The sequence below is a fragment of the Coturnix japonica genome, chromosome 38 (genome assembly GCF_054131305.1).
Source record: "Coturnix japonica strain WE chromosome 38, WE-NBRP24, whole genome shotgun sequence".
NCBI lineage: Eukaryota > Metazoa > Chordata > Aves > Galliformes > Phasianidae > Coturnix > Coturnix japonica.
Window position 1 is genome coordinate 2,626,035 of NC_140700.1, and position 16,623 is coordinate 2,642,657.

General features: G+C 56.5%; 1 protein-coding gene across 2 annotated transcripts; it reads left to right on the top strand.

The window, feature by feature from the left end:
- The first annotated feature begins 614 nt into the window (after positions 1–614).
- Positions 615–13,650, top strand: SLC6A17 (solute carrier family 6 member 17). 2 transcript variants are annotated; one of them, XM_015885071.3, is made up of 12 exons: positions 615–677; positions 4,713–5,101; positions 6,063–6,220; positions 6,431–6,557; positions 6,746–6,927; positions 7,297–7,407; positions 7,927–8,168; positions 8,340–8,532; positions 8,835–9,027; positions 9,263–9,422; positions 9,746–9,908; positions 10,171–13,650. In XM_015885071.3, exons 2-12 carry the CDS (start codon positions 4,816–4,818, stop codon positions 10,540–10,542), a joined length of 2,187 nt encoding a protein of 728 aa, XP_015740557.1. In that variant the 5' UTR covers positions 615–677; positions 4,713–4,815; the 3' UTR covers positions 10,543–13,650. The 2 variants fall into 2 exon arrangements, with proteins under 2 accessions (XP_015740557.1, XP_015740556.1); XM_015885070.3 differs by lacking the exon at positions 615–677 and adding an exon at positions 854–1,194.
- Positions 13,651–16,623: the final 2,973 nt, after the last annotated feature.

A 16,623-nucleotide genomic window follows, 5' to 3' on the forward strand; every position in this document is an offset into this window, starting at 1 on the left:
CTCATCCACACGCTTCAATTCAAGCTGCTCCCCGCTCTGCAGGCGGAAAAGTACAGGGATGAGTGAGCTGGGGAAGGGGGGGGGCTCAGATGGGAGCATGGAAGGGAAACAGCCCCGGGGTCGGGGAGCTGAGCAGGGAATGGGAGCTGGAGCACCATGGGGCGCTGGGGCTGGATCCTCCTTAGGATTCCTCTAACAAACGTGGTTGTCCTCATGCTGGGGTTTCTCGTGGGCACCAGGAGCTGGTGCAGGTATCAGTGCCCCCCGCACCTGTGATACAGGCTGGAGAAGCTGCGCTGCTGAACCGACCACGAAGCCCTTTGAAACCCCCCCCCTTCCCCATCAATAAATCAGCCCTACAGGCTCCGGTTTTCCTGCCGAACCCAATTAGATGCTTCCCAAGGGCAGGGCCGATCCCTACAGGTGTGCTGAGCTGCATCAAAGCAGCTTAAGTGGTTGCGGTTAATTAAACCTACGATGGAAGCTGGGTGTGATGTTTGCATGCCCCGCAGAGCGGTTGTGCCCGTATCTTTCTGCCTTCCTCCCTATCAAACACACGGTGCTTCTCCATGACTCCAAATCCCCCCCTCGGGGGGCAAAGAGAGCACGGAAACCCACCTGGAAAGGCAGAACACGGGTGGGAGGGCGCTGCTGGGGCCGCTCATACTGACCTCAAGGTGGGCAGAAGGAAACTTGCTTCTCTTTTCTTCTATTACTTATAATACAAAGGCCCCATCGTTGAGCCCGGAGGGGGGTTGTAATGGTGGGGGGTTGTAATGGTGGGGGGGGGGGGTTGGCTGCCCCCCCAGCGTTGACGTGCAGCCGTGACGATGACTCAAGCCTGCGTCAGGGGCTGCGTGTCGGTTGTTATATATTTATTTTAACGTGTGTGTGATGGTTTTGGGGGGGGGGGAAGCATTGAAATATATACAGAGATCTTTAATTATTCGGGAGCGGAGAGAGGAGTTTCCTCCCCTCGGGCGCAGCGCCGAATCCAACGCGCATCCGCGGAGCTGAAAGGGGGGGGTTGGAAAAGACAGGCGGCAGCGCAGCGTCACCGCGGAGGTACCGGCAGAACCGGCGGTACCGGCGGCGGCGGTGGTTTCCCCGGTGGACCCGCATGTACCCGGCTCCGCCGCCGCCCGGGGTTGCGAAGCGGGGGGCGATCAGCTCCGTTCCACCCGCAGCGCAGAGGTAAGGCTGCAAGGCTGCTCCCCCCCCCCCTCCCCACTTTGTTTCCTCCTCCCCATCCATCGGAGCCTTTTTTGGGTTGGGTTTATTTTGGGGTGGGGGTGGGGGGCTGCGGGTGCGGCCCTGGCTCTGAGGGGTGGGGGGCGCTCAGCTAATAAAGGCTTTAAGGACCCCCCGTATGGGAGAGCTGAGGTAATAGCGGGGCTTGGTTAGGGGCTCATCCCCACCCAGGGAATAAACAGGGCCTCCAGGCTGACCTTGACAATAACATTGCGAGAGGAGAAAGCGTTCGGCTGCCATGAATATTTCACGCCCGGTCCCCGAAGTGAAGGTTTTTTTGTTTTCCCTTTTTTTCCTATTGAATTCTCCTCTTATAACGCAGCCGGTTTCGTTTTGAGGCAGTAAAATGAGAGTCGGGGTTTTGATTTCACGCCGTTTTGGGTCTGGATTGAGGAATCCTTGCTCCCATCGGTGCATTTCTTGCACTGGAGGTGTGTGTTTGGGGCTGACATCTTGGCCAGGTGCAGCTTTGCATCGTTTCGGGGCCGATTTGCGTCACTCCGGAGCTGTGGGGCTGGAAGCAAAAATAAACCCTAAACCTCACCCAGCTCTTTACCAAGTACCCAGAAGGTGACATCGTTCTCAGCTCCTGCCTGGAGACACCTGAGGTTGGGATCCACCGTGAGCTGATGCAACTATATCAGGGCTCGGGAGGAACAAGGAGTTGAGCAGGGAGAGCTCAGTGCCAGCATCACCTCGGGGATATCGGGGTTGGGTCAGGGAGGGCAATAAGATGTGGGTCTGTCCGTCCTCTAGGTGGAATCGGAGTCGGTCAGGGTGAAACCCAGAGGGAGAGAAGCCACCTCGGGCTGGGAGAGAGATGTGGGGGTCACAGGGATGCGATGGAGCCGGGATGGTGCTGAGGTGGAACGTCCTGGGTTGTGTTTTGGGGTCGGTTTGTTTAGGAACCACAGAGGAGGAAAGCAGAGCTTGGATGGGGCAGCAGCTCGGTTCGGTGGGGCAGCAGCTCCAGGTGTGGGGTGGGGATGTGGGGGATGGGATCACCCCGTGAGCAGCCCGAAGGATCCACGTGATGGCCGTGTCACACACTGCAGATGATGGATGTCTTCGCGATCCTAAATGAGACCTAAAGGGAGACGGAGCATCAATGGGCTCCTACGCTCCCGACGGCGCCGAGGTTCCCCTCCTCCGGGGCTGCTGTGTCTGCCTCGTGACCCAGCCGCAAAACTGCCCTTTCTGTGGGTTTATCCAGAGCCCATTGATGAAAATTCGCTCTTAAACCCTTCAATGGGACTAAAGCAGAGCCGGGGCTGCGGGGATTGCGCCCACCCCTCGGGTAGCGCTGCCGTAGCCGCACCGCTGCTCGCCCGTAGGGGGCCGGGGGCTATTTATACCACCTGGGCGCTGGGGGTGGTGTAAGGCAGAAGCGGCTCTGATTCATCCCCGAATGCGAACTGCTCCTGTGTCACGACGCTAAAACGAGCCTGAATGAGGAGCTCAGCTCTGAGCATCCCCCCCCCCTGCAATGAATGCCGGAGCTGCGTGCAAACTGCTTGTAAAGGTGGGAGCAAAGAGTCCAGCGTCTCCCTGCTGTGCCTCCCCTCGGCCTGCTCTGCTGGCCCTTGGCTTCGTGTTCCCCTCGTACTGTGTGAGTGTGGGGACCCCGTGATGTGGGGCTGCTGCCACTGAGTCACCGTGCGTCACCTCTGTGGGGTGGCAGAGCCGGGTGTTAATTAGCTGGGATCACTTAAAAAAAGGGAGAGACCCTAATGAGCTCAGATGGTGGAGCCGGAGAGGATGAGGAGGGTGAGGAAGAGCAGAGTGGGAGCTCATGGAGGCAGCTCTGTGTGCTATGGGAGCTTTGCTTGGCTGTGGGGCAGAGCTGCTTATCTGTGGGGCTGAAGTGCTCTGCTGTGCAGTCAGGACGCTGCTCTGAGCATCCTGTCTTTGATTTCCTGGGGCTGAATGGCTCTGTGTGCTCTCGCTGTGATGCAGAGCAATGCTGCTCCCAGCACGGCCCCCCACTGCCCTCCTGGTGGCTTCACTGCTCAGCCTTGTAGGGCACAAGGGGGAGGTGGGAGAGGTGCCTGCTCTGTGCCCCCACCTCTCTGCAAGCTCTCCAGCTCCATGGGTGACCTTGGCTCTGTCCCCTCCCCATCTGCAGCACAAAGCTCAGCCCTCGACGTGGTGTCCCATGATGGGGACGCTCAGATCCCTCAGCCTTCCTCCTTCCCTGGCATCCATCTGTGCCCTGGATCCATCGCTCTCCTTCCCTGCTCTGTGACCTTGATGGTGCTGAGACACCACGGCTTGAATCTGAAGGTTACTTGGAATTCATTCCATCCCAGCCTGGCCTTTTTTTGCTGCCTCAGTTACCTGCACCTCCAAATCCTCTCATCTCTTGCAAAGCCTGATCCAAACTCAATGGGAATCTGTGTGATTTCCTGCCTCAGGACATCCCCCATCTCCCACCCCCTCCATGCTGGGGATGCTCTGGTTGTGGGCAGCCCTGTGCTGGTAATTGCTGCTGTCGAGCTGTGAATGATCCTTGTTAGGAAATGAAACACTGCTGGACAAGGCTTGAAGGAATCATTCTGGAGGAGCTCGATCCAGCCAAGGCTGGGAGCCGATGAGGTTTCCTGGCAACGGATGCAGCTTTTGGCTGAAAATAGCTTTTCTATTAGGAACAGGGCCTGGCACACGGGGAACTTTGTTTGGTGTGAGGAAGCAGAGAGGTGAGGGGAAGGAGGGCCAGCTGTCCTGCTTTGCTTCCCTCCAGCACTGGGATGGATGCTTGGGAATGGGAAGGGCTGAGCCCTGTGCTCTAGAAGGGCCCAGGGCTGTGAGCTGTGCTCAGGGCTGGTATTGACGTGTAAAGGGAGAAACACAAGAGCCTTTTTCCTGCTCACCAGCTTGGGATCCTGGGCATGGCCCCATTGGGGACTGGTGGTCACCGTGGTGTCCATGGAAAGTGAGGATGGAAGACAGGATTAAGCACAGCCCTTGGGGAGAGTCATTTCCTATGGTTGTTCTCCAGTTGGGGTATGAGCCGCTCTGGCCCCAGTTCTCCCAGTATGGCCAGGGCTCACTGGTGTCACCGCTCAGACTGCGTGGATCCTGTGGCTTGTGTTCCCAGGCCAAGGCTGGGATGACGGATGGCTTTGTGTCACCGTGGCTGTTTTGCAGATGTTATCTGCTGTAGAGCTGCCGGCGGTGATTTAACTGCTGGCTCTCACCCACCTTGTGCCTGATAACGTCCAAAGGGGATGGAGAGTGTTTGTCACTGTCACCTGAGTGCTATTATTGAGCCCTGTAGGGCTGTGGGTGGTGTGGCAGAGCAGGGCTGAGCTATACTGCTGGCTGGGAGTGGGGCTGAGGGGTCTATCACCCCCCTGAACCCATGGGTGCTCCCACTTAGCATCCCTAAAGCATGGGGGGGTGGTGGTGATGATGGAGACCTGTCCCCCCCCCCCCCATGCTGCTGACCCCTTCCCACACAGGTCCTGCTGATGACGAGGAGGTGAGCCCTGAGCAGCTCACACGGGATATTCCTCTTCTCCTTTCACCCCATCCCAGCCTTGGGGGTGGCACGGAGCCGTCCTGATGCCAAAGAACAGCAAAGTGACCCAGCGGGAGCACAGCAGTGAGCATGTCACCGAGTCGGTGGCCGACCTGCTGGCTCATGAGGAGCCCGTGGACTATAAACGCAGCGTCCTCAATGTGACAGGGGAGGCTTGGGACAAGCAGAAGGATGGGGAGGAGGAGCTGGAAGCAGAAAACAGGCCGGCGTGGAACAGCAAATTGCAATACATCCTGGCACAGATCGGCTACTCTGTGGGGCTGGGAAATGTCTGGCGTTTCCCTTACCTGTGCCAAAAGAATGGAGGAGGTGAGAGATGGGGGGATCTGGGGGTGTCTATGGGCTGATCTCCCCTCTGAATGATGGGGGTGGAGGGAGCAGAGGGGGTGGGTTGGGAGGTGAGGCTGGGAGCTGCTGTGGTGATATGATGCAGAGCAGCAGGTATCTCTTAAAGGATGCTCACCTGCCCATGCTGAGAGCAAGGCAAACCCCACTGGTGTGTTCAGGGGTGAGGGGGGTAGAACAGCAATGAGATGGGCCTGAGCCAAACCTGAGCCATAGTCCCTGTGCTGGGAGCTGCATGTGCTGGCGATGAGTCACAGGCATGAGCTGGTGGCTGCCCTCCCAGGGGTCAGAGGGGGGAAAATCTCTAATACTGGACAAGTTTGCATCCAATCGGCTCCATCTGTCTCATCATCTGGAGGTCGTGATGCCCCTGAGGCTGTTGCAGGGATGGGGTGTTCCCAGTTACACCAGTGTCCAGCTGCACCCTGTATCTCCATTCTCCTCCTCCTTAATGAACCTCTTCCTTAATGACCCCCCTCACCTCTGCTCCAAACACACCCCCAGCCCCATCCATCCCTGCCCTAGTGCTGGTCACAGGGCTGTAAATCCCAGCTCTGCAGCCACGTGCTCCCAACACCATCCAGCAGCCCCTGGCAGAGGCTGCAGCCATTCATCAGCTGGGCGCTGCAGCGTGAGTCATTGCATCTTTTACGGCCATTTGGTTATGCTTCATGAACTGCTAATTTCTCTCTGGTCTCCCCAATTAAGTGGAGATTAACCTCCTTTCTGTTCCAAGCTGTTTTGCCCCGAGCAGACACTTCATGTATCCTGCACATACCCACACTGCCTGGGGATGCTGCAGGGCTCCCTGTCACCCACGTGTGCTTTCCATTGCAAACAAAGTGATGAACCAGACACGGCCTGTCTCTCATTGCATTATAAGAGCAGGCAGACGGCTCCGTGACCAGCTTTCTGTCCCTGCCAGGTGCCTACCTTGTCCCATACCTGGTCCTGCTCGTCATCATTGGGCTCCCACTGTTCTTCCTGGAGCTGGCAGTGGGGCAGCGGATCCGAAGGGGCAGCATTGGTGTCTGGAATTACATCTGTCCCCGCCTCGGTGGCATCGGCTATGCCAGCTGCCTGGTGAGCATGCAGTGGGGTGTGTGGGATGCTCTGCAGGCTGTAGATGGGGGGATGGCCTGGGGTGAGCCCAGCGTGGCTGATTGGAAGGTTGAATGGAGTTTTCAGCTCCATCCGTGGGTTTAGGGCTGGTTTGGGAATGAGCCCATCCGTGTTTCTGGATCCCAGCTCTCACTGCTTCACACTTTGTCCTCCTTCCTCCCTCCAACCCAGGTCTGCTTTTTTGTCGGTCTCTATTACAACGTCATCATTGGCTGGAGCATCTTTTACTTCTTCAAGTCCTTCCAGTATCCTCTTCCCTGGAGCGAGTGCCCCATAGTCAAGAATGGCTCCATGGCTGGTGAGAAATAGGGGAATCCAATGGGGAAGCAGGGCTGAGGGACACCAAAGACCCTCAAAACCTTCAGCTATTGCAGGCTGGGGACACTGGAGGTTGGGATGTCTCTGGGGGTCATAGATTGAGTGAGAGGAGGCAGCAGGTGGCTCTTCCCAACTCCTCACTCTCTGGTTACCCCCATTCATTCTCAGTTGTGGAGACTGAATGTGAGAGGAGCTCAGCCACCACCTACTTCTGGTACCGGGAGGCTTTGGACATCTCCAACTCCATCTCAGAGAGTGGGGGACTCAACTGGAAGATGACCCTCTGCCTGCTGGTGGCCTGGAGTCTCGTTGGCTTGGCTATGATCAAAGGCATCCAGTCCTCGGGGAAGGTGGGTAGCAGCAATCCGTCCTCCAGATGTGTTGGTTTTCCATGGTGTTTGGGATGGAACCCGTCTCCAGATGTGCCAGATGTTTCACAGAGGGTAGCACAGGGCAAGGAGGCTGCTGTCCCATGGCAGTGGGGTGGTATCACATCCCCTATGCCCAGTAGGAAGCCCCCATCCACATCACTGGGACACTGTGAGGGAGCCCCATGCCGGGAACCATTGGTGCTGGGAGGTGGAGGGGATGCAGAGCAGCCCTTCCCCAGGGCTCACCAGCAGTTTGGGTCCAGTTTGTGATGTCCTGGGGATGGATATGGGGATGGGGCTGAGGTCAAGGAGATGGTGCCCACCCTGCATGCATCCCTCTTGCCCCAGGTGATGTATTTCAGCTCCCTCTTCCCCTACGTGGTGCTGGTTTGCTTCTTGGTTCGGGGTCTCCTGCTGCGTGGGGCTGTGGATGGGATCATGCACATGTTCACCCCCAAGGTAAGAGCTCAGCAGGTTTATCCTCTGGGCTGCTCACAGAATCCTATTTTTTCCCTTGTTTCCATCCCAAAAAGCAGAGTTTCAGCCTCAAAGGTCCCAATAAATGGGGCAGGAGGTGTAGCTGAGCCATGAGATGGTCATCATGGTGCTGCCTGATGCATCACTCTTGTTCTCTTTGGGTGGTGGAGGGGAGGGGTGCCCTCAGCAATACATTTATATAAGGGCTTAGGGGCTCTGTGAGATGATACTGTCTGGTAGCAAAAACCTCCGCTGGTGTTTATGCAATTAAGTAGCTAATTAATTAATGATGAAGAGATGCAGATGAAACCGCTCAGCTGGCGAGGCTCTTACAAGACACTAATTAGGATCTCCCAATGAATGGCTCTCGCAGGCACACAGCCCTGCTACAGGGGATGGGGGATGAGGTCTGGGGTTAAATGATCCCAACGGCTCTGGAGGATGGGAACAGCTCCAGCACCACCACCCCTCATTGCTTTTTCTATGTCCCTTCTTTACAAGCTGGACAAGATGCTGGACCCCCAGGTGTGGCGGGAGGCAGCCACTCAGGTGTTCTTTGCCCTGGGATTGGGCTTTGGGGGGGTCATCGCCTTCTCCAGCTACAACAAGCAGGACAACAACTGCCACTTCGATGCCACGCTCGTCTCCTTCATCAACTTCTTCACATCCGTCCTGGCCACCCTGGTCGTGTTCGCAGTGCTGGGCTTCAAGGCCAACATCATGAATGAGAAATGCGTGGTGGAGTAGGTGGATTTACTTTCTGTCCGTCTGGGGGTAGGGAATGGGTCTCCAGAGGTGCCCCCTTGTAGCTGGGGCAGAGTTTATCTGTCTTTGGTTGGGCACTAAGCTCTACCAGGTTCTTACATTGGATGGAAGGGGATGTCTCTGGGTGACCAGGCTCTGTTCTCCCTTAGGAATGCTGAGAAGATCTTGGGGTACCTGAACACCAACGTGCTTAGCCACGACCTCATCCCACCCCATGTGAACTTCTCCCACTTGACGGCCAAGGACTACAACGAGATGTACAGGGTGATCATGACGGTGAAGGAGGGGCACTTCAAAGAGCTGGGCTTGGACGCTTGTCTGTTGGAGGATGAGCTTGACAAGGTACCCCATGGCATTCCCAATAAGACAAAGAAATCACCTTGCCCATTGGCAGTCCCTGGTAGGAGCTGTTCTGTTTGTGAGGGTCCAGTGACCCTCTAAGGATGGGAATTCCCTGTTCCTGTGGTCTTTCCTTGGCTGTGGGGATGGTCTGCCTATAGCAAACCTCATGGGGTCATCACCACTTCCACGCTGGGTACTAGAGTGGATTTTTCTTCCCTTAATGAGTTGTTGAATGGGACAAGAGAGCCCCGAGACACACAGCCTGACACGTTTCTTCATCCTTTTCTTGTCCCCATGAATAGTCAGTGCAAGGAACTGGCCTGGCCTTCATCGCCTTCACAGAAGCCATGACCCACTTCCCAGCCTCGCCGTTTTGGTCCGTCATGTTCTTCTTGATGCTGATAAACCTGGGGCTGGGCAGCATGATTGGGACCATGTCAGGCATCACCACACCCATCATCGACACCTTCAAGGTGCGGAAGGAGGTGTTCACAGGTGAGGTCTTCTGCATCCTCATGGGTTGGGGCTGGAGGGTCCCCATTGCCATTCTAGAAGAGCACATGTGGATGTCTATAAGGATGAGACCCTATGGCAGAAGCTTTTGTTCCCCTTGGGACCATAGGGGATCATTAGGGTTGGGAAAGACCTCTAAGATCATTCAACCAGTGGTACATTATGATCATGCCAACTGATCCGTGCTCTATTAACTGTGCCCATTTGCTCCCTGCAGTTGGTTGCTGCATCTTTGCCTTTTTGGTGGGCCTGATCTTCGTGCAGCGCTCCGGGAACTATTTTGTCACCATGTTTGATGATTATTCAGCCACGTTGCCACTCACCGTCGTGGTCATCCTGGAGAACATCGCCGTGGCCTGGATTTATGGCACTAAGAAGTAAGGTGTTTGTACCAGAAATGGAATATCTTGCCTGTAACTGCTGGTTAACCCCCCTGCCCCCCTTCCAGTTCTTTCCTGACTTCTATTCTCAGCAGGCAAGCTCTGTTGGAGCAAATACCTTGAAGGGAAGCTTGGTTGGCCTTTACCCTGGGAGGTTCCCAACCCATCCTATAGGTCTGAAAGACACTGAGATGCTTTCCTAGCTCAGCTGGGCTCTTCTCCAGGCTCTTTGTTGAGTCTAATCCACAGCAGGGCTCCTGGGTGGGAGTTTCTTGCTGGAAGGTGGGGAGCAGACTGGTTCCATCTCTTCCTCTTGGCAGGTTCATGCAGGAGCTGACAGAGATGTTGGGTTTTCGGCCCTATCAGTTCTACTACTACACCTGGAAGTACGTCTCTCCCATCTGCATGGCCGTGCTCATGACTGCCAGCATCATCCAGCTGGGAGTCAGCCCCCCAGGATACAGTGCGTGGATCAGAGAGGAGGTGAGCACAGTTCCCATCCCAGCTCTGCTTATTCCTCCAGCAGGGACGTGTCCCACCTGCTTGGCCATCATTTGTCCCTGCTGCCCAGATGGTTCGAGTTAGCTCAGAGATTGGGCTGAAGTGTGACCTTGGGGTTCACTGGCACTTCTGTCTGATAACTCCATAAGATGAAGGCTGGCAGGAGGCAGCAGGAGCTTCTGAGCACTTAGATGCTGTACCTGGCGTGCATTGCATCTCCCTGACACCAATCTCTCCTTTCCAGGCTGCAGAGAAGTTCCTTTTCTACCCCACCTGGGCCATGGCCATCCTCATCTCCCTGATCATCCTGGCCTCCCTCCCTCTGCCTCTGGTCTTCATCCTCCGGCAGTTCCACCTGGTGTCAGACGGCTCCAACACCCTCTCGGTCACCTACAAGAAGGGTCGGATGATGAAGGACATCTCCAACTTGGAAGACAACGATGAGACACGTTTCATCCTGAGCAAGGTGCCGAGTGAGACCCCGTCCCCAATGCCCACACACCGTTCCTACCTGGGTCCTGGCAGCAACAACTCCCCTATGGAGATGAGCAGCGCACCCAATGGACGCTATGGGAGCGGGTACCTAACGGCCGGCACCCCCGAGTCCGAACTGTGATGGTGGGCAGCCAAACCACCCCCTGGGAGAGGAGAGGTGGTTGGGGAGTGGATCCTGGCTGTCCAGGCAATGGGAAAACTAAGAAAGAAGAAACCCCTCTATAAGTTGTAACCAAAAGCAGCCGTTCCTAGGGATGACATCGGGACTGCGGGAGGGGCAGGACTCCTCCAACAGCCCTATAGGAAGGGCAGGACCTGGGGCTTGCCTTAGGGAAGGGAGGAGCAAGGGATGCTGCCATGCTTTCCCAAGGGTTGTCCTCTCGCAGCTGAAACCCGAAGCAAAGAATCTCTGTTTTCAAGCAGCTGATGGTTGGAAAAAGGACCTGGCATCAGGTGGGAAGCCAGCCGTGCTTCCTCCTGCTCTCTGCCCTTCATCTGTTGTCCTTGAGCTGGGAGGAGCCACGGCCTTATTCCAACGAGCACAATTAACCCTCGATGTTCATAGCACAAAAGGGTGCTGCCGTTGTTTGCCATCGTTGTTGTTGTTGTATCTCCTGTAGTTTTTCTAGCTGTGGACACACTCAGCCCCAATGTCATGGCCAGGGAGTTGAGTTATGGTGATGTGTGGGGCCACAGCTGGTGGCTCTATGGTGGCTGCCCCATCACCACCAGCACAGGGGCAGCATCTGCAGGCTGTTCCTAATTGTCTGTGGGGTGATGTGTGGTCAGTGTGCTCTGGGTTGTAGGGATGGTGTGGTCTGTGGGCAGGCAGCTCCTCCAAAGGGAGGGATTTCATGTGAGGTTTGGAAGGGCAATGGGGATGGAGTTGGGAGCACGCTGCTGGGATGGCTCTGCACATCCCTGGTGTGGTGGTGGTCTCCTCTTGCTGCTTTCTTTAGGCACATGGAGCTGTGGGGTATCCGGCCCTACATCAGCCCTGCTTTGGCTCTCAGGAAGCTGCCCTGAGCTGTGGGGAGGTGAGCTGGCTTTTGGGGATGGCAGATGGAAGGATGTATCTGAGCAGCCAGCGCTGAGTCCCAGCATCCCCATCAGCTGCATCCATGCTGCTGAGCCCTCTGTGGTGCACATGGATGCAGAGCTGTGTGAGTGAGGAAGGTCAGTTGGGGTCTCCCAGCTCTGAGTTTCTCCCCCTGACACTGAAGGCTCCCCTGATTCAAACACAAAGCCAAGCATTTCTTATGGGAGTGAAGTACGGAGTGGCCATTCCTTGTTTCCCCATGGGCACAGGGGAGCAGCACCTGCTGCCTTGGCACTTTCTATGGTCTCAGAAGCTGAGTGAGCTCCATACTTCAGTTCTGTTGGGCTGAGACCACACAGGGGGCATTTCAAACACTCTAATCTTGCTTCCCCACCCATGGGTGGGAGGTTCCCCACTGTGTATCTCTGGTGGGTTGGGGTCCTGTGTTTGTAGTCCTTCTCATTGCAGGCTGATGGCTCACACTGGCCAATTAGCACAGGCCCTTCATTAGCCAGGGTAGAAACAAAGATGGGGACTGAACCAAAGCAGCTCACCCTGCTGATGGCGGGGGAAGCACCAGCCCCAGGATCAGCTGCTCTCCAGCCCTCATCCATATCAACCTTCTCCTCCTGCCCCTATAGAGCGACACAGAGATATCCCACTGCATCACCTCCAAATGGGAGAAGCACAAAACCCATATCCCCCCCCCCCCCTCTATCCCCACTTCCCCCATCACTGCCCAGTGTCACCTTCCCAGTGGCAGTGACTGAGCCCAGGGGCTGGATCCCCATTAGCTCCCATGGAGTTAGGGAGCGGGGCACCTCACCAGGTCCCATCTGCTGCCATGATGTGATGCTCCTCGAGCCATGGGAGGGAGAGGGGGAGAAAACACTTCATTCCCCTCCCATTGCCATTCCCAAACCGGATAGGGAGGTGCTCATTTCCCAACCCCTCTTATTGAAGCACCAAGAAGAGGCGAACCAAATAGGAAGGTAACAAGAAAGCTATATTATATATAGGTATAAATATATAAAATATTATATGCAGAGAGAGGAGATGGAATCATAACCCACAGATTCTCTATTTCTATTGTATATTTATTCTGTAAATGTCACTGTAAATGCTGTTAAATGACAGAGTGGCCCGTGACCCTATTTTCATCCCCAGTGCTGTACAGATCAATTCTCACTGTATATGGGACAGATTTATACCTTCTTATTTCTCGTGCGTGGTGGGTTGCTGTGTGCCCCCCCCCCTCAAACCCAGACCCCCACCATAGGGGCTATGGGGTGCTGGTGGTGGGGGGTGGATGCCTTTCTTTTTACCTGTGGAAGTTGTGTATTTCTCGTGGTGTTTGCTCGGTGTTAGACACAAGGGGGTCTGTGGATGGGGGGGGTGGGGGTGTGTGAAGCTGTAGGTGCTCCGTGTCGTCGCTGTGTGCGTGTGTTTGTCGATGCTGTGTGTGGGGTGTGCGCGTTGGTGTTGCGTTTGGGGTCACTTACTGCTGTACTCGGGCACTTTGGGAGCCTATGGGGGGCTATGAGGGGGGCTTTCCCCCCTGGTTCTCCCCCACCACCCCGTGCACCTTTTCGGGGTCGATCCCCGGTGACTTTTAGCCCTGGCGATCACTTTTAGTTCGTTTTCTCCCCGCAGAGGCACAGGGAATAGCTGATAGCTGCGAGCACAGGCACTTTCCAGTTTCCCTTCGGGTGGTCGGAACAAGAGGGGTGGATGCTGCCGATGCCCCTTTCCCTCCCCTCCCACCTTACTCCCCTCCCTACCCAGCCCATATCCCGCTGCTCAGAGCAGGGCTGGACCAGGAGCCCCATTAAGAAGGGCTTCCCTTCCTGCCCCCCCCCAGCAGCACCCCCTGCACCCCAGCTGCTCCCGCTGCCTCCCTCACCCCTCCACCCCAATGGAGCGGGGTGTGTGGGTGCCCTTTTGGCTCTGCCGACCCCCAGGGGCAGCTCAATCCGGGCAGAACCCCCTCAGCACACGGGCTGCTCCGCTGTGGGTAAGCACAATGCTGGCCAAGCCCTCCTTGTACAGGTAAAAGCACAGATCTGGTAGAAACTCGTCCCATGTATCCTCGTAGCCGGTGTATTTAACACTCGTGCCGTGCCGGCCGGGCTCCTCAGCAGGTGAGGAAAGCCTTGTAATGGAGTCCAATTAAAAGTCTGTTCTTACCAAGTCTCTTTTCTGCCTCCGTTTCCTTCCTTGGGGTGGGCTGTGGGTCCCTCTGGGGCTGTGGAGAGCACCAGGGCTGCCAGCACCTATGGATGTCGATGCCTCTATCCTGTCCTGTTGCCTCTGTCTGTCCTTCTGCCTCCTCTTATCCCCTCTGAGCCCCTTCTGTCCCTCCATCCAGCATTGGAGCTCAGTCGGGGTGCAGCCCTAGAAGTGCTATGGATGGATCTTCCATCCTGGACCAGATCAACCTGGATGGGTTACACAGGCTGGATGGGTTACACAGGCTGGTAAGGCATCTGCTCCTCTTGCTGCGCCCTGCTGACATGCTGGTGGCTCAGCCAGAGCACTGGGGGTACTGGGAGGAGGATCAGGGATCTCCAGTGACTCATTATTGGCTCAGTATTGAGCCCGGTGGGAAGCAGGGCTGCCTCTCCCCTCTCGTCTTTGTAGCTCCCTTAGCTTCTTCAGCCCCAGAGAAGGGGGGAGCTGAAAGAGGGGAGGATGGGTGGGAGCACAGGAGCTGTGCAGCAGATGCTCCCAGTTCCCCTACAGCCACCCCTCAGTGAGGGATATGGGGTTATAAGTGCAGAGGTGTGATGCTGGAGGCCCAGCACATTGAGGCTGGTGCTGGTGTGCCTTTGGGTTGGCAGCTATGGCACAGGGTGGGAAAGCTGCTGCCATAGGGATACCCCAGGGCAGGAGTGTGAGTGCTTTACCCCTTGGAAGAGGGTGGGAGGGGAGTCCAAGGGCTGAGAGTGGGTCTGGGTGGGCACTTAACCCACCCTCCTGCTGTGGGTGCTCAGTGCAATGCAGGGCTTGGAAATAAAACAACAGAAAAAGGTTGAATTCGATAAAATCACTGAGAGTTCCCTGAGTTAATGAGGCACAGAGTGGGGTAGGATGGAAGGTGGGATGGGGGATGGACATTTGGGTGTCCCACCATTCAGCAGCTATGGAGAATGAGGAGCAGATGTGGTGCTGCTGGGAATCTGAAGCTTCACCCTGAGCCTTCCAGTTGAGAAACTGAGGCACTGCATGCGGTCAGCAGCTCCAAATTGGAAGCAATAGGAGCATCCTCGCTGCTCCCCCTCCAGCCCGACCTCCTGCAGCCCCTCGAGATGCTTCTACGGAGCAAAAACCCGCAGCAGATGGAGCCGCCTGCCCGGCTTTCCTGCCGGGTGGGACCCACGAGGTGGCACTGTGTGACAGCCACCGCTATGGACATCATCGGATCACAGCATGGAAAGGGACCTCCCAGCCCCGGGGCTGAGCTGTGCCACCCCAGACACGAAGGGGTGAGATCACAGCACCAGGAACGGCTGCAGGTTGCTGAGGTCGGTGTGTTTTTGGCCGTAGATCCCAGTGGTGAAGGATGAACGTGGTTGGTTTGTCTGTTGTCCCCCCCCCCCCCCCAAAGCAGGATCAGCTCTCCCTGATTTGAGATGAAATTTGCCTTCTTCCCCAGTTCCTGCGTGTTCCCAACATCATCCCATCCTCTCCTTTAGCTCTCTGAGCTCCCTACATCCCTCGTGCTGGTCTGTGTGTGGGGATGTGCCCTGTTTGTGGGGCTGTGGGCCTGGAGGGAGGCAGAGCAGAGACCACCAGGTGAACCTGAGGACCCCATATCTCACCCCCAGACCCCTTATAGTGGCTTCCCAGGCTGTTGCTGATCCTTAATGGGACTGGCCCTGCTCTTTATCCCTCACCCAGCCATCATCTGAGAAGCCTTCAAACCCCACAGTGAGGATGAGGAAGGTCCCTGGTAGAAGCGACTCCCTCCAGTTCCAAAAAGGACCTTCTCCATCAGCTCTTTCTATTCTTCCTTCCTTTTTCTTCCCCTTTCTCTCTCTCCTGTATTTATTTATTTATTTATATCCCCTCCGTGGACATTAAAAATCTGAAGGCATATTTACAGAGCCGCCAGCTTTGGGCGGGTGCTGCTGGCTTCAAAACCTCCTTTCCTCCCTTGGATCCAACCCATTTATCAGCCTGGCCCACCCCCCCTCCCCCTTTGGGAGCACTGTGATCTCTTGGGATGAGAGTGGCCATATAAAACACAAGCATCAGGTCGCAGCATTCCTTTCTCCTGGCCAAACTCGCATTACTGCTGATGAGGAGCTGAGCAGCATTGCTTGCCCGGTGATGCAAGGCTCGATTTTTCCAGCACAGCTCTCCCTTGGGCTCTTTTCTCCCCCGCTGGTGCAGCCCCGGGTGGTTTGGGTGTGGAGCTGTGCCAACCTCCACCCGCTCAGGACCAGATCTGGAAGCTGTGGGGTTGCAGCTACAGTTGGAACGGGGCTGTTGGGGGGTAAGCTTTTAAGTGTGGTGTTGATGCCCTTTGTGGCTTTGGGGTGGATGGAGTGTTTGTGTGTTTCCCACCCCCCCTTTCCCTCCAGCCAAATGGGCGTGAGTGGCACTGCAGGGACAGGGCTGAGAATGGAGCTGGGACCCCATTGGGACCCTCTGCAGTGTGGGGAAATGATGGTGGAGTGGGGCAGCCTCCCTCGCTTGTGGTCACCTCGTTCTGCACTGAGGATGCTGTTACTCAGTAGCTGAGCCCTATCTCAGCCCTCCACCCCACCTGTGTGCCCCTGTCAGACTCTGACCCTACCCACGACCCCAAAGCCCCCACCTGCATCCCCTGGTGCCACCGCTGGAGTAAACAGCACAGGCAGCACCGGGTTCATGGGGGTCTTCACCTTGGTGACAGGTTGGTCCCTTTCTCTTTAGCCTCAGGAGATGGGGCTGAGCTTCACCAGCCCCCAAGGGGATGGAAGAGCCCCCCTCAGGGAGGGGCTTTGGGGGGAGGTGGGATGTCGGTGCCCCGCGATACCCGCGGGCAAAGCTCCGGGGGGGGAGACATTTCCCGCAGGAGGAGAAGCGGAGATTCTCGGGGAGGGGTGGTCGTGGGAGGGGAGGAGGGCCGGGTCTGCCTGCTCTGCCCTGCTCCCCCCTCAGCCACCTGCCCGCACC

What these genes read in the sequence shown, in the direction of transcription:
- SLC6A17 (XM_015885071.3), top strand. Translation starts at nt 4,816, where the DNA reads ATGCCAAAGAACAGCAAAGTGACCCAGCGGGAGCACAGCAGTGAGCAT. An exon ending in GCGGAAGGAGGTGTTCACAG is followed by an intron (nt 9,028 to 9,262) that starts GTGAGGTCTTCT and finishes TGCTCCCTGCAG; the next exon opens with TTGGTTGCTGCATCTTTGCC. An exon ending in TGGATTTATGGCACTAAGAA is followed by an intron (nt 9,423 to 9,745) that starts GTAAGGTGTTTG and finishes TCCTCTTGGCAG; the next exon opens with GTTCATGCAGGAGCTGACAG.